This window comes from Bos indicus, chromosome 17 (assembly GCF_029378745.1).
Source record: "Bos indicus isolate NIAB-ARS_2022 breed Sahiwal x Tharparkar chromosome 17, NIAB-ARS_B.indTharparkar_mat_pri_1.0, whole genome shotgun sequence".
In the NCBI taxonomy this organism is placed as follows: Eukaryota; Metazoa; Chordata; class Mammalia; order Artiodactyla; family Bovidae; genus Bos; species Bos indicus.
Genome location: NC_091776.1, coordinates 34,921,276 through 34,944,226, shown reverse-complemented (window position 1 = coordinate 34,944,226; position 22,951 = coordinate 34,921,276). Strand labels below are relative to the sequence as shown.

At 43.4% G+C, this 22,951-nt stretch overlaps 1 protein-coding gene across 1 annotated transcript in view; it reads left to right on the top strand.

Moving 5' to 3' along the window:
• The first annotated feature begins 217 nt into the window (after positions 1 to 217).
• FGF2 (fibroblast growth factor 2) overlaps positions 218 to 22,951 on the top strand; it is a 59,617-nt gene continuing 36,883 nt past the window's right edge. The window contains exon 1 of the mRNA XM_019977015.2: positions 218 to 479. Within this exon, the coding sequence (XP_019832574.2) occupies positions 302 to 479 (178 nt within the window). The 5' untranslated portion in view covers positions 218 to 301. The remainder of the gene's footprint in view (positions 480 to 22,951) is intronic.

Sequence of the window (22,951 nt, the reverse complement as noted above, 5' to 3'; positions counted from 1 at the left end):
TCCCGGGTGCTGCGGCTTAGGGAGGCGGCCCTCCCAAGAGCGGCGGCCGCAGAGGCATCCAGCCCTCACCCCCCGATCCCGGACCGCCGGGCTCCCCGCGCTCTAGGGCAGGCGGAGAGGGAAGCGGCCGAACAGCTCGAGGCTGGGGGCTCGCGGGCGCGGCCGCGTGCCGCGGGGAGGGAGGCTGGGGGGCCGGGGCCGGGGCCGCGCCGCGGAGCGCGTCGGAGGCCGGGGCCGGGGCGCGGCGGCTCCCCGCGCGGCTCCAGGGGCTCGGGGACCCCGCCAGGGCCTTGGTGGGGCCATGGCCGCCGGGAGCATCACCACGCTGCCAGCCCTGCCGGAGGACGGCGGCAGCGGCGCTTTCCCGCCGGGCCACTTCAAGGACCCCAAGCGGCTGTACTGCAAGAACGGGGGCTTCTTCCTGCGCATCCACCCCGACGGCCGAGTGGACGGGGTCCGCGAGAAGAGCGACCCACACAGTGAGTGCTCCCCAGGTCTTCCCCGGTGCCGTCTTCGTCCCCTGCGGTTCTCTCCCCCGCCCCTGCCTTCCAGCCTCCGCGCTCCTTCTTCCTCTTCACTGTGACCCCGGTGGGACTTGTGGTTTCTCTCCGCTCGGCCCTCGGCGGTTTCGGGCTCACCACTCGCCCCCCTCCTGCCCCGAGCTGCGGTGGCGGTAGACGCTCCTCCAGGCTTTGGAGTGTGCCGGCTGCTCAGCAAAGCCAGTCCCCTGGGCCCCGAGCCCCCGGCGCCCGGGCTTTGCGGACGGCTCCCTGGGCGCAGACAACCTGTCGCGTCGGGGGTGCCCGGCGGCTGAGCAGAGGTGAGCGGCTCAGCGAGGTGCCGCCCGCGCCCCGAGCCTGAAGTTCCGACCGCTTCTATGGGATGCCCGTTGTCTCCGGGGCAAAGCCAGGAGGGACCGCAGACCAACTAAAAGGTCCTTGTTGGAAAGATACCTTGCATCAGGTTTGAGGATCAAATGAGAATTTGAAGTGCGCAGAGGACTCAATTTACTAGTCTACAGTTGCATTTTCTGTAAAAATAATAATGATGTATCTGTGGTAATAGCAATAAGATTGGTCTGAGGCGTTGGTTGTCAAACTAAGAGTGCATAAGAATCACCTGGAAGGTGTGTGTGTTGTGTGATTCATGGCTGAACCATCTCCCAGGGTTTCAGATCGCTTAGGTCTGGAGTGGGGCCTCATTTGCATTTCTAACTACTTCCCAGGTGATGCTGATCTGGGAGCACAGTTTGAGAACCCGCTGGTCTAGAGAAAGAGGAAGGAAAGAGGTATAAAATGGGCTGATAAAAATAGATGAGTTTGAAGTGAAACAAAGAGATCAGATATTTTTTAACTGTCATCCTGTAAGTGTAGGTAAAACATGTTTTGAAAGCTGTTTGTTCTGCCATTCCTTCCATAATGGTTTTCAGGTGGAAAACTTGATCCTCTTTTTTTTTTTTTTTTTTGCCCAAGTTCCGCAAGAGGCCTTCTTTACCTTGTGATGCTAATAGTGCGTCCTTTGGGGCTCTCCAGGTGGTACTGGTGGTAAAGATCCCACCTGCCAGTGCCTGGGATGTAAGAGGTGTGGATTGGATCCCTGTGTTGGAAAGATCCCCTGGAGAAGGAAATGGCACCCCGCTCCAGTATTCTTGCCTGGAGACTCCCCATGGACAGAGGAGCCTAGTGGGCTACCGTCCCTAGGGTCCCAAAGAGTCGGACACTGAAGGAATTTAGCAAGCTCTCACTCCGGGATGAGACTTAGGAAGAGGAGAAAACTCTGCAGCCAAACCTAGCTGACAAATTCAGTAATGGGAAATGTCCCTTCATAAGAATTGGTCTTTATTGATTTCAAAATAGCAACAAGCAAAGGATTCAGGTCTGTAACTTTTTTCGGGCCTGCCATAATTAAACAATTTTCTTAACCACTTACATTATCCAGTAAAACTGAAAAGATGCTTGTAGCCCAATATATCGGTTAGTGCTCTTTCTCTATTTTGGTAACTAGGTTTCACAAAATTATCTTTCTGTGTGGGGTTTATTCTGTGCTTGTCTGCCAGGGTAGCCCAGCTGAACACGGCAAGGTGCACATATGTCCCAATTAATTTTGCTCTTTTCTAGTATCACAAAAAGTAGTTTGTTCTTTGACGAGAAGACAGAACTCTTCCCCCAGATTAGGTTTATACTGGAACTTCCTTTAGTACATTTTCTTCCAGACATTTTATGAGTTGCAGTATTTTCTTTGCCTTCTCAATACCCTATTTCCTTTAAAACAAAACTGTATAGGGGCTGGGCTTTCCAGGTGGCTCAGTGGTAAGGAATCCGCCTGCCAATATAGGAGATGCAGGAGACACTCGTTCAATCCCTGGATTGGGTAGATCCCCTGGAAAAGGGAATGGCAACCAACTCCAGTATTCTTGCCTGGGAAATCCCATGAGTGGAGGAGCCTGGCAGGCACAGTCCAGGGGGTCCCAGAAAATCAGATGTGACTGAGCACACAGGCATGTATGGGAGTTAGTAAGGATAATTCTGAATTGCATATTACATTACCACCCTTTTAAACACAACTATTAACTTTTTATTCCCAGTTTGGGGCTGGGCCATCATTACTGTATTCTTATTTTAACTTCATGGTCTGAAATAGGATTGATACTCTCCAGGGGACATTTGGCAGTGCCTGGAGATGTTTTCACTCATGCCTGGAAGGGTGCTACTGTCATTTGCTAAGTAGAGGCCAGGGATGTTACAGTGCACAGGACACCTCCCTAATCGCTCAGCAAAAAATTAAAAATGTTCTGACCGTAAATGTTAATAGTGTTAAGGCTGAGAAACCCAGCCAACCTGATAACTAGCTCGTAGACCTTTAAAGGTAGAGAGTAGAGTACTCATCCAGACTTGTGGAGAGCACTGATTTTTAAAAATCACCTTGTACCAGGTGGTAGACTGACAAGAATAGAAACCTGAAAATGATCAATTTAAATGACTTTTGTATAGGCCAACCTGGACATATGTTTAATTAAGGACAGTGTTTTTTTTTTTTTCCCCTGACATATCAAAGGTGTACTGATAGTTGACAAAACCAGGAGGAGACGGGTAAGAAATATATAGGAAAAACAATGCCATATCAGTATCCTCTTAACCATATCCCCTCCATTCCCCTAAAGGAGCAAAACTGATCAGCAAACGTGGAGAAATAAAAGCTGTTAATGCTTGCTACAGCTTCCCACCGAATTAAGGTTCAGATATCTAGACATATTTGAAACATTGGAAAATCCAAGGCCCCCTCCCTCAAACTCATTTGTCCATACACCCAAAATCTATCACTGGAGATTTATCCCTTTGGCATTAACTCTCTGTCCAGATGTTTCTAAAATGCAAATGCAGTGTGCTCTCCGAATCCACAGTCTCCATCTGTGGTGATGACAGCCGACGGCCCTACACCGTTTTCCACGAGGGACTTGAGCCTCGGCGGGTGCTGGAAACCCTGGACCCGGGTCCTCATGGGTACGGGGTGGAGGGTGCCTCTGGAAGGACAAGTGGAGCAGTTACCTGGTTTTAACATTTCGTGTGAATTAAATTGTATGTGCATGATTTCTTCCCCAAAAGCTGACCAGCAGGGCTGGAGTTGAGGGGGGAGGCTGTGAAGTCGGTGGCATGAATGTGGGGCACTGGTCAGGGGCAGGGGACATGGCTAGGTTCTGAAGGGACATAGGGCAGGACGGTGTGGGGCTGGGCGGACAGCGTTTCCAGCTTCCCACTTTTGCTGGAGATCACCTGTGTTTCTCCCCGGGTTTTCTCTTGAATTGTTTTCACAATTGTTTCAAAAGGCCCACTTTCCTGCACTTTTCTCACAATCCTGAAATAACCTGTATTTGACACGAGTGTGTTGGTAAAAGCGAGATAAAGACAGGGCCAGTGTGGGTGCCGCACATCCACCTTCCCTTTGGTGTCCCACTTGCCCACGGGGATGTGTAACAGAAGTATATGCCCTGAAGTACTGAAACCATGTGAAAACATTCGGAAGAGAGCACATTTTATCCCAGGCGGCACGTTCAACATGTGGTGGAGTATAGTCAGGGCAAAGTGTGCTGCTTGTGTACATTTTAGCATTAAATTTATTCCAGATGCTTTTATTTTGGAAAAAACGAAGGTAGTTAGAAGTGCTGGATCGACCTTTGGGTCTTCTCCCAGGAGGTGACCGCCTGCTTGCCACACTCCTCTGGCTTCCGGCCTCCAGAGGACACTGAGCCTTGAAGAGGCTGAGGGACCTGCCCACCCCCAAGTGGAGCAGGGCTGGGATCCCGTCTGACTCCCACCCTCTGTGCCACCGCACATATTCCATGCAGCCCCGTCATTAAAAACGAACTGTTCACCAGCTTCATCTTGTAGAAGACGAGATTGAGGTCCACAGGCGGAACTGATTGCTGGAGTTTACCTGCCGATTCTTGCCCACTTGCCCCCTTGCGGACTGTCCCTGCTGTTCTGGCTTTTTAGGCTTCCTCCACTTCAAAATATTGACATAGTCGCTCTGGGGAGTTCTTATGAGTCCACAGGTTGCCTCTGGTTGTACCCCCTGGAGCAATGAAGAAAGCCACCTTTTCTTCTCTTCCTTTATGTCAATGGAACTTTTGATTGATGACACCAGATTCTCCCCCCTCCACACACATACACCTTTTTTGGGTAATATCTGGCAAGTGGATCCCACCAATTTACTTTAATAAGCATACTGTTTACTCTAATGACATTTGGGTGCAGTAAACAAATGAAGTAAGAACCCAATAGCTCATTTAATTGTGGAAATCGTGTAATTGGTTCAGCAATGAAAGGACAATTCATGAGTCATGGATATTACCACACCTTAGGAGCCTTTTAAAATGAGTTTGGTGCCAAATGACTTCAGCCTAGAACTGGCTATATCCTCTTGTGACATGCCTTGAGGGCTTTCTTTGTGTTTATAAAGTGGCCATCCCATAATTGGATTTTGACAGAGGTATGAAAAGTGGATTCTGAGCATTATGTTCAGACTTACGATGTTTTAAATGGATAGCTGAGATTTTTAGGTGTAATTTGAAAAAACGTTATAGACAAAACAAGAATCATCCTCAATACATTATAATTATAAAATTGACTGTTCATCTACATATTGATTCTCAGAAATTACTGTCAGCGATATTGAAAAAAGGCAGTATAAGGTCTCGCATTATTAGAATTGTTATTTTCTGGCCAAAAGATGCCTGTGGAACAGGGAGGTAACTACTCACGTGCCATTGCCTTTACTTGTTTTTCAAAACCCCCTGCTTGGGCCCCTTTGTCCTACAACAAACATCTGTAAGACTGGCCTGGGGTAACCACTCTATTTCTGGGAATTGGAACAAGACAAGTCAGCACATTTGGACTTGAACCTTAACCTCATTACCATATCCTCTCCAAACAAGTATTCTCGGTTCTATTTTGTTTTTGAGCTTGTCATTTTCTGCACTCTGAAACCAGGTCTTCTGCTTAACTTGTATGTTGTCAAGTGTTTGGCTGTTGACAAAATAATTCAAGTAACAATTATCATTGTGGAATTTTCATTATGTCACTGGTGGCTCAGCTGGTAAAGAATCTGCCTGCAATGCAGGAGACCTGGGTTTGACCCCTAGATCGGGAAGATCCTCTGGAGAAGGAATGACTACCCGCTGCAGTATTCTTGCCTGGAGAATCCCATGGACAGAGGAGCCTGGTGGTTACAGTGCATGGGGTTGCAAGAGTCCGACATGACTTAGCAACTAAACTGCCACCACCACGTCAATGGGAAATGCAGTTGTGGCACCGTGATTTTCAGTGTTCCCTTACTGCATCCATTGCTGCTGCTGCTAAGTCACTTCAGTCGTGTCCGACGGCCCACCAGGCTCCCCGTCCCTGGGATTCTCCAGGCAAGCACACTGGAGTGGGTTGCCATTTCCTTCTCCAATGCATGAAAGTGAAATGTGAAAGGGAAGTCGCTCAGTCGTGTCCGACTCTTTGTGACCCCATGGTCTGCAGCCTACCAGGCTCCTCCATCCATGGGATTTTCCAGGCAAGAGTACTGGAGTGGGGTGCCGTTGCCTTCTCTGGCATCCATTGTTGGGGGGTAGCTATTGCTTTCTCTCTCTCTAAGCTAGGTTATTTATGGCCATAGGAATTTAGGCAGGGAATAAGGGAAAAATGGCAACTCCCAGGGAACTTCACCCATTGAGCCATATACCACATAGTTCTTAGAAACTGGATTAGTCCCATTCTAAATTCCTGTGGGATATTTTTAGTTTGAAGAAATTTGGAGGGCCTAGAGGCAACAGATAGCCAATATTCAGTTTTTAATTTATGTCTCATCCCAGTTGTTCCCTGTCACTGTTCCTGCATATGGTGACTTTTGAGTTGACTGGTATATCCTTAATACTCATTCATTTACAGTAATCAGTAATGTGTGTGTGTGTTTGCATTTTGATTTTCTTTTAAAAAATTATTTACTTGGCTGCTCTGGATCTTAGTTGCTGCATGTGAATTCTTAGTTGCCACAGGTGGGGTCTAGTTCCCTGACCAGGATCGAACCCAGGCCCCTCCGTTGGGAGTGCAGAGGCTTAGTCGCTGGGATACCAGAGAAGTCGCCTGCATTTGTATTTTCAAAGGGCTACTTACTTTCTCAAGTTAAGTTACCCTCTAAATTAAATTATCCCATAGAATTCTAAAGTGTAAAGTTCACAGATTTTTTAGGATATTGCAGAGGGTGGGGAGGGAAGGTGGTTTTTTTTTTTTTTCCTGTTTTGTTTTGCTTTTTAAAGGAAATTTGTGTAGTGTAGTAATGATCTGGCTAGGATTCTGTGAGTGGGTTATTTTCCCTGTTCATGATTTATGCACTTTGAGAAAATTTGGCATCTTAAGGTAGGGACCATGACTTCTCCATATAAATAAACATCATAAAAAGGCTTGTACCTTTTACTCTGGTAATTCTCACTAAAAGTGAGCTGCTGATGAGAACATTCTATGTGGGTAACTACTCAGGGGCCACATGCTGTTCAAAGCCTGGTCAAGGTTTACAGTTCTCTTGGTATAGTAACATATACGATTAGGCACTTAGCCTTTTAATGAAGATAACTATATGTAACAATTATATTTGGAAAAATGTAATCATATTTGAAATATTAAAAAGCTGGCTATTAGCAATTTTGGTGTAGTCTATAAAAAGATGAATCATTGCTCAGGATAATTAGTTAAAAGCTCTCATTATGAATTGTTTTCTTTAAAAAGCATTAAGATATTTACCATGTACTGTGTGATGGAAGATTCCTCAGGTATGCTGTGCATTGTTCATTTGTCTTTCTGTGACCGGTATCCTAGAATCCTGTACTCTCTTCTACTTCATCTCCTTTTCTCTTTCTAACTCTGGATTGTGCTTCTGGTATTCTGCTTAAATCATTCTGGGCCCCGGCAGTCTTCCAGTTCAATCACATGGACTTACCCAGTGTGTCACCCTATTTCTGACGCTTCACACTATTGTCTGCCTCTGTCTCACCAGAATTCCTTGGCACATTAACCCGGTTTCCTCTCACCCTTCCAACCGTCTTTTCCTCTGGTCCCTCCTATCTTCGGTCTTTTGCTGTTGTATCCCCCAAGGCTCTGTTTTTGCCTCTCTTCCCATCTTTCTGAGTACTTGTGATCTTTCAGCACAGATCATTTCAACTCTCTCTGCTTTTCTGTCTCTGTGTTAGTATCGTGTTCCTGCTGCCTAAAGGATAGATGTACTGCCGCAGCCTCAATTCATCCCACAGAAGACAGAACATAGCATCATTTTCTCCACCTGGCACCCTTCCTACTGAATTTCTGCCTGAAATGAAATTCTTCTTCTAGTCTCCAAAACTAGACACCTGGGATTCATCCCTGCCTCAGTGACTTTTCTTCGCCCTGTCTCTTGGTTTCCTCTGTCCTTTTCTTACCTATGAACAGACCCTCCAGACTTTCCCTCTGAAGCATGACCTACCGGCTCAGTGTTTCAGCTCTTTACGACCCACACTCCCCTGATGCTGCCAGTGCTCTCTGCCTTCGTGATTGTCTCTAAACTGGCAGAACCATCACTATTACAGTTGGCTTTTCCACTTGGTGATCCTTGTTTTTGGAAAATCCTTTATCACACCAATTCTTGTCTCACACCCTCCTCCCACTCTCACTTTTCCCTGAAAAGATCTTTTACGAGCCAGCTCAGTGGTCTTTTCCTTTGTGAAACTTTCCCCTACCTTCCCAGGGAGACTTGGTTGTTTCTGTCTGTGCTTTTTTCCCCATAGTAGTTGGGATGGATTGTAGACTTAACAGTTTTTCTTGTAATTAATTGTTTACATGTCTATCTCCTGCACTGGGACTGCGAGCTCTGTCTACTTAAAGAATGTGTTTTAAGTTCAGTGTGTACCCAACAAATGAGCCAAGTCTTCTGACTCCCTCTCTGATGGCCTTCTGACATCCTTCTCCTCTTAGCCTTGACTCAGGCCGTTTCCCTGAGCTGAAGTGCACTTAGTCCTCCTTCCTGACCCCAGTCCTAGGCTTTGCGTCAGACCCTGTGGCTTTCACATGGCCCTGTACCCGTCTGTCCTCTCCTGCGTTATCGAAAAATTCTCTCTAATAGCTTGATGTGTTTTAACCTCCTGTCCCTCAGTTTTACTGGAACTTTCTAGATGGCAAGGATTTTAAAAAATTTAAACATTACCCAGTAGTCCTTTGCTCTCTTTTCTACTCTGAGGACTGAGACTGACTTTAGGCACTCCAGAATTCCCTGGACTCAAATGAATGACCATGCTGAGGCCCATGAAGAGGTTCGATGTGTATTGTTGAATGAGCTAGAACTTTAAATAAATAAGCATATACACTTCAGCATGAAGTGCACAGAGCAGATAAGTTGAACGTAGCATCACTGTGGTTCCTTCTGTGGACACCTTTCACATTATTCAAAGGAAGCAATAAAGGTAAAACACAATCATTTCGTTAGGATTAATTTTTATTGTGGAAGTTTTTCTTTTCAGCTAATGAATAACATGTCAACATTTCTAGCCAATTTCAGAACTAGCTGTAATCTTTTAATTAAAAACCATAGATCTGAGAGTTCATACTTGAGTCATATTTAATCCTTAAATCCCTTTCTTTCCCTCTGTCTCTTTCTCTCTTTCTAAAAGCTGTGAATCATTTTATAAATTAGGATTAAGAACTGTCTGGTACCATTGTTAATATCCCTTTTGGCTGTGAGGAAATGGCACAAATAATTTCATCCTAATATTCATTCAGATTTATGAGCCAGTATTCATCACAACAATCTTAAAACTCTTGAAAGGATAGAAACTGTATGACAAAGTGAGTCATAGTCTTTGTGATGTGATGTCTGCAAGGGTGGGTGGGAGAGACTACTGAATGACCAGTCTCATTCTGCTTTCTGAGCTGAATCATTTTGCAAATAGAAAACAATTCATAGATTTATAGATGGTCATAACATAAATAGGAAATGGAAGAGAGTAACAGAGTCAAATAATACCTCTATTTAAAAAATTACTTTTTGAAACATAACACTTGATGAACAGTCTTTATTTTGAATTAGAAATGAAATTAATCTACTGCCTAATAATACATATATTTTGATACTTGCTGTATGTCTTTATATATTTTCATTTTTTCCTATTGGTTATGTTTCTTTTAAAAAATTCTCTCATGTAATTTGACCTTTATCTTCATAGCTATTTCTAGCTTTGGCTTGTTTGACAATTGCGTGTGTGTTTGTGTGTGGAGAAGGAGGGGACTACTTGTATGGAAACTTGAGAGAAGAAGGTCCCTTTCCTCTTGAAAATTCTTAATAGTATAATCCTGCATTTTGCATGGTCGGTCTCCTTTTGTTACTTTTCATCTTACTAGAATTAGCAATATGGAGAGTCTTTCTCTGAGTCAGATTTAACCTTTAATCTTTAAATGTAAGATTGATTTACCTTATTTCCTTATTTTCTTTGAGACAAAGTATTTGTCAAAACAATTATATGAAAAGTAAACTATTCTAGTTTGAGTGTGTTTCTTGAGTTTTAGAACTTTAGGACTCTTCTTACATTCTTATATTTATCCATTAAACTCAACAATTTAGTAAGGGGGATATAATACAAATAAAATTGGGAAGCTAATTTTTCTAACTGGTTTAGTAGAGGACAGTAGTATATGAAGAAGACATATATTACATTTAATACAACGTGTTGGATTAAAAAATAGTTACAGCAATACCTTCAGTTGTTACAAGGTGGGAAAAGTAAGGCGCAGATTATTTTGGAGGGAAGGTATTAAAACCATGACGTGTTGATGGGATCTGTCCAGCCTGAGCCAGACACCAAAGCAGGTTCCATGGCAACTTGGCCACGTCCCTGCGCCTTTAAAGAGGAAGGGCCTATTGTTTGGCCTTCACCAAATGACTTCACCTGGGATCTTGTTATTTACTGAATGTTTTTTGAATGGATGGATGAAATTCCTGAGAACATGCTCTGGGCCAGCTTTATGAACAGTATGTTTAATCTTACTGTAGTCTTATGAAAGAAGTGTTATTTTCATCTTACAGATGGGGATAGAGTTTTTGCTATTGGCTTTTCAAACCATGGTCTCTTTGTGATTGTAAGTAATTAATTGTGTCTTCCAGATTTGTTAGTGTTTAGAATACAGTTCATGGCCAGAATTTCAGATGGACGGTGTGGCATAAATTTGAACAGAAATAGTGATTTTTAAAAATAGTTTAAACTTCCCAGAGCCTTTACTGTGCTCAGCAAAGTTAGTCTCTCATCTTTTCTTCTACCCCTTTATTGCATCCTTTTTTATTTAGAAAATATTTGTCATGAATTAATACGAAACAATTCTTTAATATTTTAGGGATTGCTTTCTGAAGAACTCAAAGATTTTTAAAAGGCATATTTAAAAATTAAGAGCAGGACATAATTAAGAATAAATACTATATAAGAATGGGGTAAACCTCAAAGATAGAGTCTGTAAAGATGCAGAATAAGCTAAGGCATGCAGAAAATACAAAGAGAATGATTAAAAGGATGTTTAAAAAGTTAGTTAGGCCCTTTCAAGGAAATTTGAGATAGGCTCACTATTTAAGGACATAGTGTAAGATGAAAAGAAAAAAATTTAGAAAAAAAAGCAGATGGACCTGGGCCTATTTTATGTTAATGTTAATCTTCTTCTCCAAGTGAGATTGTCAATCAATAATTGTCTGAGTGTCTCATTGAGAAAATAAAGACCAAGGTAGACAAAGAGATACAAAGAAAGCACTTAGCCAGACACATCTAGAAATGTGTTTATAATGAAACTCCTCTTTCCTTGAAATCACTTGTCCCCCTTTTTTGACCCCCTGTATTTTAAAATATAAAATATTTAACTTTGTAAATTTCTTGCCAACCAGCCCATCTCGCAGAGTACATTTCTACTCTTCATCCCCTCAGTCTTCACATCCGTCTCAGGCTCTGTGTTTTCAGTTCTGCTGTGTCCTTCATACTCACGGGGGTCTCTGCATTGTTGCCACAGCTGCTCTCGTTCGGTCCCTGACTGTTGCAACTGCCTTCTACCTGATCCCATCTGTATCAGTTTGCTAGGGCTGCCATAACAGATTACCGTAGACTGAGTGGCTCAAACAACAGAAATTGATTTTCTCATAGTTCTGTAGACTAGAAGTCCAAGATACAGCTGTCTGCATGTCTGGTCTTTCTGAGGCCTCTTCGGGGTTTGCAGCAGCCACCTTACACATGGTCACCTCTCTGTGCACACATCCCGATCTCTTCTTCTTGTAAGGGCACCATTCAGATTTGGTTAGGGCCCACTCTATAACAGCCCCATTTTGACTTAATCCTTCTTTAGAGGCCCCATCTCCAAATAGTAATTTTCTGAGGTACTGGGGCTTCAGGCTTCAGTGTATGAATTTGGGGTGGGGGTACAGTTCAGCCCACAGCACCAGTGAGTCAACTGGATATTGTTCCTTGGCAGAGTATCTTTCCAGAGAGCAGCTCTGATCTTGTTATCCCTCTATTTAGAAAAACTTCATGGATAGTCTAGTCCCCTGGTTCCCACATTGCTTACAGATGTGGGCACTATAGAAAGTCTATGAGAATTACAGAGAATAGGAAGTTACCAGCAGATGAGTGATTGTCTTATATATCAGAAAGTGGGATAAAGGTATTTTCTGGAAACTCTAGATAGCTAGGAAGCCTGATGTAGGTCCTTGAAAAAAATCCAAGGGACTTGAGAATACGGAGAAAAGAAGATAACATAGAAAATAGTAAATAGGCTCGTATATAGTGGAAGAGTAGCAGTATACATAGGCTTCACATGTTATTTCGGTGGAATATCTGACCAAATTTCTCATAACAACCTTCTGCAAAAGAAGTACATTTTCTTTGGGAGAGTAGAGTTTTTTCATATTTGGGCTTCTAAGGCCAGGACCCAAGGACTGTATCACCTTTAATGAACTGGAAGTATGCTCTCCCTCCAAAAGGTAAAGAATTAAAGATAAAATTGGTGATATGGATTTATTATCATGATCTGAAAGTATTCTTAATAGACAGCTGACTCTGTTTCCTAATTACCACCCTGAAGTGAAGCTTTAGATTCTCATTTTAATTCAAAGCTTTTTGCTAGACCCTTCACCCAGCTATTGGCAGTATTGCTCACATCCTCATACAGCAGGAGAATTTTTAGTGATTTACATGATATTTTGCAGCTCAACGAATTTTTCTTGAAAGGCGTTGCAGGAAGCTACATTACTCAAGAAGTAGATAGTCTTCAAGTGTTTTAATGAGATTAGGAAAAAAACACCAGTTGAGATACCTGTTTGGTTATACCTCTGTTGAATCTTTTCCAGACTTGTTATTTTGGGCTGTACTTAATGATGTTGAACTGTAGAGCTTTTGTGTATAGGATTCTGGAGACTCTTGGCCTTGCGCATGCCCTCACCTCCAGCAGTGAGAGGGTGTTCCTACTAGGTACCTCTGTTTTCTGGAAGAAGCCTAATGCTCACCGTGGCTGACAGTTAATATATGTGGTTCTTTATAATTCAGCCTGACTCAAAGAGATACAGTACATCTTCCTTCCAGGTTGGGTATTTTAACCTGGACAGTCCATGAACAAGCTCCAGGTTTCCATAATTCCTTGAAAATATATATAAAATATTATATCAAGGTGTTGTTTCTGAGGGGAGAATACACAGCACTTTATCAGATTCTCAAAAAGTTGTCCATGGCCCAAAATACGTCAGGGACACTGCTGCTGCTAACTAAGGTGTATCTTCTCACTAACCCAGCTGTCAGGAAGAGCCGATTTGAATGTGTTGATTTGAGTCTGTAGTTTATGGTGAATGATGCTTGGGAGTAACATCTTTGCAAAACTGGTGTCTGTGTTAATTCTAAGAAATATTTCAAGCTGCTGTTGATCTCATTACATAGTGTCCACTCTGAGGCCTCCTGAGGGAAATTTCTCTGTGGTAACTGTCGGGACTAGCTCATGCTTCTCCTTGGCAGCCAGTTTATTTTAACCTTATGGACTCTGGGAAGCTTGTTATTGCAACTGGCTTCTAGAAAGCCTAATATGTGGTCCACTTCTAGCAAGTATGATAATCTCAATCCTGGCTTCACAAATTTTTAACCCTTATTTCCTATTTGCCTTATTTAAAACCATTTTTAAAGTTTGTTTTTTTGTCTTGGTATATTGTCTGTATCTTTGTAACTCATCTTAAATATTATTTGGGGCCAGACAGGTTACATACGTCAATAAAAAATTTTATTGATTTCTTATTTTAACCACAAAATGTCTACTATAAAGTCCTATATAGCATTGGCTGCTGGAGATTAAAAGTCAAATAAGATAGGCACCTAACACTTGAAACTAACACAATATTGTACATCAGTTATACTTTGATTAAAAAAAAAAGGTAGGCTTCTGCTCCTTAAGCTGTGTATTGTCTGACAGGATGAGAAAGATGTAAGTCAGCATTGACACCAAAATGTTATGGCTGCTTTGCTTGTGCTGTGTCCTGGGGGACGGGTGAGATCATGTCAAGGAGGACAGTGATTCTCACAGCAAAGTCGGAAAAAGGCTTCAGACAGGAGCGACTGCTCCATTGGGTGTTGGGAGGCAAGTAGATGTTTGCCAAGCAGCTGACTCTCTAATCACCACCAGAAAGTGATGCTTTAGGTTCATACTCTAAACAAAGTTAGAAACTTTATTCTAACTTATTCTAAACAAATTTCTGCTAGATTAGCCACACCATTTTTAACAGTAATGTGGCTAATATCCCCATGCAGCAGGAGAATTCATTTGGTTATTACATATGTGTTTTGCAACTCAACTAATTTTTCTTAGAAAGCAAAGAAGGGCATGAAGGACAAGCAGCAGCACCGGCTTTGGTATGCTTTGGGGTCTGCAAATATGTTGCCATGGCTGGGGTGTAGGGTTAGGGCAAGAGGTAAGGTCTGCCACACAGGAAAGGGCCCAGATTCTTTTTTTTTTTTTTAATTGAAGTATGGTTGATTTACAGTGTTGTATTAGTTTCTGGTGTACAGCAAAGTGATTCAGTTATACATTCATGTATCTATTTCTTTTCAGATTCTTTTCCCTTATAAGTTATTAAAAAATATTGGGTATAGTTCCCTGTGCTATATGCTGCTGCTGCTGCTGCTTTTATCCATTCTATACATAATAGTTTGCATCTGCTAGTCTCAAACTCCCAATCCAGCCTTCCCTGCACTCCCCTCCTCTTGGCAACCACATGTCTGTTCTGTGTGTCCGTGAGTCTGTTTCATTGGTAAGTTCACTTCTGTCTTATTTTAGACTCCTCATATAAGAGGTGTCATGTGGTATTTGTCCTTTTCTCACTTCTCTTAGTCTAATGATCTCTAGATCCATCCGTGTAGCTGCAAATGGCATTATTTCACTTTTTTGTGGCTGAATAATATTCCATTTTATGTAAATTTGTGTGTGTGTATATATATATATATATATATGTACCTGTATAGATTACATCTTCTTTATTCATTCATCTGACAGTGGGCATTATGTTGCTTCTATCTCTTGGCTATTGTAAATAGTGCTGCTATGAACATAGGAGTGCACGAATCTTTTTGAATTATAGTTTTGTCCTGATACGTGGAAGAGCCTGGATTCTGATGGGCTTTGTAAGCCATACTAACACTTTGGTCTTGATCCTCAAGGCAGTGGGAAGTCAGTGAAAGATTTTAATCAGGAGAGTAAGAGTATCAGGTTTGGGCTTCTGTAAAATCACTCAGACATGCATGTGGGATACACTGAAGAGTATAAGGCTGGGAGTAGGGAGGAACCTTAGGGAATTATTGCAGTAGTCCAGCTGAGAAATGCAATTCTCTTACACCATTGCCTGGCATATCGTAAACGATATAAATGCACTGGAATGGAAAGGTCTCCATTTTATCAACAGAAAAAAGGAAATTATTGAAATAACACTAAAAATATTACCCCAAGTATAAATATACAAAAAGTACTATCTACTTACAGAGTAAATATGTAGGCTGAGATCTGAAAAGGATATGTACCAAACTGCTACCTCGTGCTTGTAACTTCAGAAAGGGAGCTAGGATTGAGAAGAAGTGAAGGGGAGCCTTAACTTCTTTATCTGTGTATTTGGAAAATGTTAACAATTATATATCCATATTTATATAAAAATTTCTAAGAAAGATGAGTGGGGGTGAGGGAGAGGAGGCAGATGTTGGGGTGCAGAGAGCGATGAGATAGTAACCAGTAGGTTCCTGTCTTGGGAGGGTGGAGCTGTGTGTGGAGGTGGTCTTTGGCCATTGGTCACACGGATGGACACGGCACACCGACTGACTGACTGTTGGAGATCAGTGCTCAGGCCTGTGCTTGCTCATTAGAAGAAACCTACTTCTCACTCCTTCATCTATTCCTTGGCTTATTTTCTCTTAAGTCCCACTCAAATGCGTGGCTTTGGTCCTTATGAGTGTAAATGTTTTGCTTTGCTTTGGGAAATGATGCTGTTTTTGAAAGTCAAACATTATATCTAATTCACTATACTTTCTAAGTAGCATTCACCACAGTTCTGCCTAATATATTTTACTCTTCTAAGGTGAATCATAACCATGTTCTTTGGGACGGTCCTGTACTGGTGGAACAGTGGCCTGGGAAAGACATGAAGGGACTGGATCAGATCACAGAGGGGTGGAGTAAGGTTCACGGAAGCAGAGACTCTAGGAAGGGAGGAGACGGGCACAGGTGGAGTCTGGACTGGCCCTGTGCACGGGTTGATATACGAGCAGCAGCGCTCACCAAAGGCCAGTCTGACTCTGGAGTCTCATCACTGAGGCCAGCCCTGCTAGTGAAGGTGCTGCGAGGGCAACAACTAAACAGGTGCTCGTCTCCTGATGACCTGGCAGCTCAGTTTGTAGGAAGACTGTGCCGTATTAGGGTTCTGCGGAGAAACTGAACCATTAGGAGATACCTGTGGGAGAGGGAAGGAGAGATGTAAGAAACTGATTCCTGTGATTATGAGACCCAGTGAAGAGGCAGATGTTGCAGTTCAAGTTCAAAAGACTATCTGCTGACAGAATTCCTTCTTACTCAGGGAAGGTCAGTCTTTGTTCTGACAGACCTTCAGGAGATTGGATGAGGCCACCCACGTGGAGGACAATCCAATTTACTCAAAATCCATAAGTTTAAATATAAACCTCATCCAAAAACACCCCCACAGAAATATCCAGAATGATGTGTGACCAAATATCTGGGCTCCATGGCCCAGGCAAGTCGACAGTGAGATTAACAATCACAGGGCCTTTGTTGGCATAAATCCTGGACTGGCCTAAGTTTTCAACTTTGGCTTTGACAGCGCCCCCTTATTCACAGCGATATCCCAAGGACGTGGGGGCAGATGGTTCCTGAGAGAGGCATATACTGGCCTCCTGTCAATGCCAAGGTTGTTTGGTTTTGCTTTGGTCCCCACTGAGAGCCCAAGGAGACTCCACCTTCCATGACTGGTACCTGCTAGGGGACGTGGAGGCTAGGTTCTTTCTCCTTCTCCCCATCCTCTGCTGCCTCCTCCCTTTCCTCTTTCTCCTATAAATTGAGATAAAATTGACATATAGCACTGTATTAGTTTTAGTAATATATCAAATCATTGTTATATGTACATATTGCAACATGATCACAAAAGTAAGTTTAGTTAACATCTGTCATCTCTCTTACAGATTTTTTTTTTTTTTTTTTATGATGTGAACTTTTAAGATTTACCCTTTCCCTGGAGAGGGAAATGGCAACCCACTCCAGTTATTCTTGCCTGGGAAATCCCATGGACAGAGGAGCCTGTGGGCTACAGTCCATGGGGTCACGAAAGAGTTGGGCATGACTTCATGACTGAACAACAAAATGCTTTTAACCCTAGCACCAGCTGGCTGAAAGTTCAACCTTTCTGAGCCTTGATTTTATCATCCAGTGTTCTCTCCTACAGTAGTAAATGTTGTTAGGAGTACAGAATCCTTGGGGGTGAGAACAGTGCTGTAGAGTGTTGGACTTAAATTCTTGTCCCTAAAAACGGGCATAGTTTTGGCAAGTCATGAAACTTCTATGTCTCAGAATTCTCATCTGTAAATAGGAGGTGGTTCTTTCCAACCCTGAAATGTAGGTATGTGTTTATCAAGAGCTAAGAGAACAAACACGTTTCAAAGGTGGAGTTTATAGGTAAAAAGACTGGCAGCACACAAATAACAGATACTAAGAAGCCAGACAGACCATCCATGTTTATATCATAGTGAGTTCTTACCATTATTAGGAGAAGCAAATTTCAGAAAGTAAAAAATCAAACACAAATCTCTTCAGTGTTGAAAGCTTTTATTTTTAACAATATTACCATTTGGATTTTTTTTTAAAATGATTTCTCTTAGAATTTCTCAAGAAAGAGAAATAGTTTGAAAAAGAAAAAATCAAAGATCTACCCTTCTAGCAGCTTCCAGTTACACAACACAGTTTTGTTAACTGTAGACACCGTGCTGTACATTACACCCCCAGGACTGCTTTCTAATTTGAAATTTGTACATTACCTTTATCCATTTTGTCCACATTCCCAGCTTCTTGCCCCTGGCAATCAGTCCATCAATCTGTTCTCTGTATCTATGAGTTGTTTTTTTTAAGATTCTACATGAAAATAATATTCATTACCTATTTTTGTCTGTTGGACTTACTTCACTTTGCATAATGCCCTTAAGATCCATCCCTGCTGTCAAACATGGCAAGATCTCCTTCTTTTTTAATGGCTGAATAATATTCCTCTGTATGTGGTCGTGCATGTGTGTGTTTCACATGTCTTTATTCGTTCATGCATCAGTGGTGGACACTGAAGTTGTTTCCATGTCTTGACTGTTGTAAGTGATGCTGCAGTGACCGTGGGTGCAGATTTTGTCTTTGAGTCAGTGATTTTGTTTTCTTTGTGTAAATACCCACAGGTGGGATCATTGAATTATATGATAGTTTTATTTTTAATTTTCTGAGGAATCTCTGTACTGTTTTTCATTAGCTTTTTTCTTCTGGTTCTCTTTTCCTTTCCCCAACATATATGGGTTAGTCTCGCTTCCTTAGGATTTCTGAAAACAAGAATAATGACCCTATTCCAGAAGAAAGGATATTATTAAACAAAAAGGATCCCCTACAAGATCAGAGCAGTACTTCCACGTGGAGACGTCTGGGGCTGCTGTCGCCTGTGGTCATCGGTAGGATGGCTACTGTCCTGGTCTCTGTCAGCTGCCATCTGCTCCAAAGGCCCCCTGCTCAGCCATCATTACAGAAGTGAACTGGGCCTCAGGTGCTGGTTTCTGAGGACCAGACAGCAGAGAGGAGTTGAGGCTGCAGTCTGATTGCATAAAACAGGTGCTGGTTTTTCTTTTTTTTATATCGTATTTTAGTCTGTGATTGGAAATGTCTTTCATACATCATCCTCTTACTCTTAATTAAGGAAAATTAGCATTGACTAGAAGCAGGGGTATCAGCATAACTAGAGGTTCTCCTGTTGTAGTCTAAGCCTCATGAGAAATCCAACCGGCACAGAAGTAAAGGAAGGGGGGATCAGATGCTGTTCTGCTCCTCGGTATACATGAGTGGTGCTGCTGGGAGAGAGCAAGGGCGTGAGGGAGTGTGGCGAGGTGTTGGGCCCAGAGCAGGGCTTTTCCCTTTACTGCGGGTCTCCCTCACCGCACCTGGGACTGTTGGGTCTCCTTGACCGACTCTCCTGGTTTATATCCTCAGGGGCAAGTGCCTCCCCACTGAGAAGCTAAAAGGCCATGCCAGGCAGTACCACCAGATACAGAGATTTCATTGTGTCCATTTTGTAGCAAAATGACAAACCCTCTTTGGTGCCTTAGTTGCTGTTAAAAAAAAAAAAAAATAGACAAACGTGTTCCGCTAAATGATGAGCGTACTTGGCCAGCACAGTGTGAGAGTGAATTCATTTTTAGGAAAATGGGAACACTGAAGGACACTATGTCTGCAATAGTTTTTTTCTTTGAAGCAGGAGGCAGTGCTGTCTCTGGAAGAAGAGGTGTGGCTGTGGGCTGCGGCCTATAGAGCGTGCTATAAGCTTTGTGGCTGCTGTAGATGGTGTGAGAGGACAGAGGCGCGAGCTGTGCCCGCGGCTGCTGGCGGCTCACTTCAGGCTGGAGACCCACATTCCTGATAACACCAGTCTGGATGGTTGTGTCACTAATGGGTCCACTTCCACTGTGTATGTTCAACAGTGCGAGTGCAGAAGTGGAGAAACCGGATGGCTATATTGGTCCAAAAATTGGCGCTTAGGTTTTAGAAGTGCTAGAAGGGAAAAGCAGACCTGCTTAGGTTTTAGAAGTGCTAGAAGGGAAAAGCAGACCTGAGAGATGACCCACAGAGTTCAAAGTGATAAGGCCAGCCCCGGAGGCTACGGATGGGTAGATAAATGGTAGCATCAGAGTCAGTTACATTAGTGAGGCTAAAAAACCAGCCAAAGCATATAAGGTTATACCACATCACAGTTTTAGGTGAAGCTGCTCTCAGATGATGGCGTGGCCATAAAGGTGGTGAATGCAGGTTCCTAGAGTCGTTAAGCCAAGGATCTTGGAGGCTAGGTTTTTGGTGGGTCTTTTACATGAAAGGGGCAGTCTTTCTAGGTGATGGCAGGAGATGCAGGGTGCCAAATTCCAAAATCTTTAGTGAGTGATAGTGACCATCAGTGGATAGCCCCGACAAGGAGGAAAGCCTTGAGAATGGTGGTTGGAAATTAATATTGTAGATGCCGCGTTGCAGGAAGCCAGAAAAAAGCTGCATATATTAAGAGGGGAGCAGCCCACTCCAGTACTCTTCCCTGGGAAATCCCATGGACGGAGGAGCCTGGTAGGCTGCAGTCCATGGGGTCTCGAAGAGTCAGACACGACTGAGTGACTTCACCTTCACTTTTCAATTTCATGCATTGGAGAAGGAAATGGCAGCCCACTCCAGTGTTCTCGCCTGGAGAATTCCAGAGACAGAGGAGCCTGGTGGGCTGCAGTCTATGGGGTCACACAGAGTCGGACATGACTGAAGCGACTTGGCGGCGGCAGCAGCCCGATCCTAGTGGAAAATGGCAATTTGGAAGAACTGGCTGGACCCGTGTGCTTAGCTCCCAGTGGTGTTGCAATGACCTGTGATGACCAGCAGCCCTTAGTGTTGCAAGGGGAAAGGTCTGGGTGGAGTAAGCAAAACATCTTTTGGTCAAGGCGACTGTTTCCTATTTTTAAAAACATTGGTGTTGGGACAGGTAATCTGCAAAGCGCCTTCCTAGTTTAACAGTTCTTTCCATGAACCTAAAAAAAATGCATATCAGGAGTTTGATCCCTTGTATTGTCCAGCTGGAAGAAGAAGCCTAGATTCTGAATATTCCTTTCTTCATGGGAAAGTCATCTTTCCCAGAGACACAGAAAGTAGACTACGTCAGAAAGTCTTGGGGGAGAAAAAGATTTAAAAAAGGTAAAAGGTATGAGTTGAGCAAAGTGAGATGTAATTTTGTGTCTGGTTTTGGAAAAATCTGGCCTCTGCAGTAAAGAATGAGCCTGCAGCACAGGAGACACAGGAGATGCGGGTTTGATTCCTGGGTTGTGAAGACCCTCTGGAGGAGGAAACGCAACCTGCTCCAGTATTCTTGGCTGGAGAATCCCGTGGACAGAGGAGCCCAGGGGGCCACAGTCCATGGGGCTGAGAAGTCAACGGAACACACACTTGGAACAGCTTCCTTGGGAGGGTGACTCTTTCAAGCCTGAGATAAAGAGGTTTCAGTTTGGAGCATCTCAAGAAGAATCACCTTTCTGTGCCTAAAGCCTGTACTTATTCCTCTAAAAATAATGCTGAGACAATGATGGGTATCTTTATAGATGCCTAATTTTTTTTTTTCTCTTTTTCATAGCCCTCATATATTTTCTGGAGGAAGCAGAAAAGATAAAGTAAATCAGGGGAGCAGACAGGGTAAGGGAGGTAGAAAGTACAGAGGGAAAGGAAGAAAGAGGAAAAAACAAACACACACCCAAGAATACGCAAGAGAAGATTTAGCCTGAAACAGACTTTCATATTCAGCCTCCTGAGTAATTAGTTGTCCGGGGTTCTTGGCATTCACTTCAGAGAGTGGTTCCAAATCTGGGAAGGAGAAAGCAGCAAAGGAAAACAAAATGCTGACTTTTCATGGCAAGAGGAGGGAAATACATTCAGTGATTTTGATTTTAGGCTCTTTTCTTGGGACCCAAGTGTGAATACTAGAGCCAGATGCTATATGCTTTGCTATTTGTGTACTTTTGTGACTTTTTAAAAACTTTGTAAGCTATAGTAACTAACTCTTTGTCATTTTATTATAAGGAATAAGAAGACACAGTATAAGGCTTTCTTTGGGAAGATAAATTCCCTTGAAAGTGAAAGTGTTCATCACTCAGTCATGTCCGACTCTTTGTGACCCCATGGACTGTAATCCATCAGGCTCCTCTGTCCATGGGATTCGCCAGGCACGATTACTGGAGTGGGTTGCCACTCCCTTCTCCAGTGGATCTTCCCAACCCAGGGATTGAACCTGGGTCTCCCGCATTGCGGGCAGACTCTTTACCAACTGAGCCACCTACTTCTTGGTCTTTTTCTCTATTTGCTGCTTCCCCCACCACTCTCTCCATCCTCACACAATTCTCTGTTTGAAACAAGGCACAATTTCAGCATTATTTCAATCAGCTGTTCTTTGAAGAATGGCAAGCGAGAAAATGACTTGCTTTTCAGGTTAGTGCCACTCAGCAGCCATCCAAGAGAGGAGGATTGGGACTGCTGACCTTTAACCCTGGGTCCTTAGCTCAAGCAGTCCACCAACCTGGGACTCTGCCTCCTTATCTTGAACTGAAAAGTCCTCACTAGATGATTTCCAAGGTCCAGGCTCTGAGGATTTTTGACTTAGATTCTGTTGGAGGTTCAAAGAGTCAGTTTGGGGAAAGGGCTGATAATGTCATCAGAAATAAGCATGGCCAAAGGAAAGACCACAAGCCGAGACAAGAGGGCACTTCATGCCAGGCCTGTCCCCGAAGATGGCCAGACAGTGACGCTCCTAAAGCAGAAGACTGAAGACCACGAGTGGCTCTGCCTGTAGCTGCAGGAGACGCTGCCATCACCAGAGTTCAGTACAGAGGGAGAGTAACAGGCAGGAGCTGGCCTTCTAAACAGGGGCTCAACTTCATCATTCCCGCCCTAGACACATCGCCTCACTAGAATGTGTTTTGGACAGCTTTTCTTGAAGTTAGAGAAAAAATGCAAAACCATAAGCAAGTCGTTCGTTATTTCTGCCCTAGTCCTGCCCCCGGCAGTCCTCTGTTAAGGTCATTCTCCTCTTTCACGTTTGTACAGGTAACAGGTAGACCTGGGTTTAGGTCAGCTGTGCCTTTCTAGTT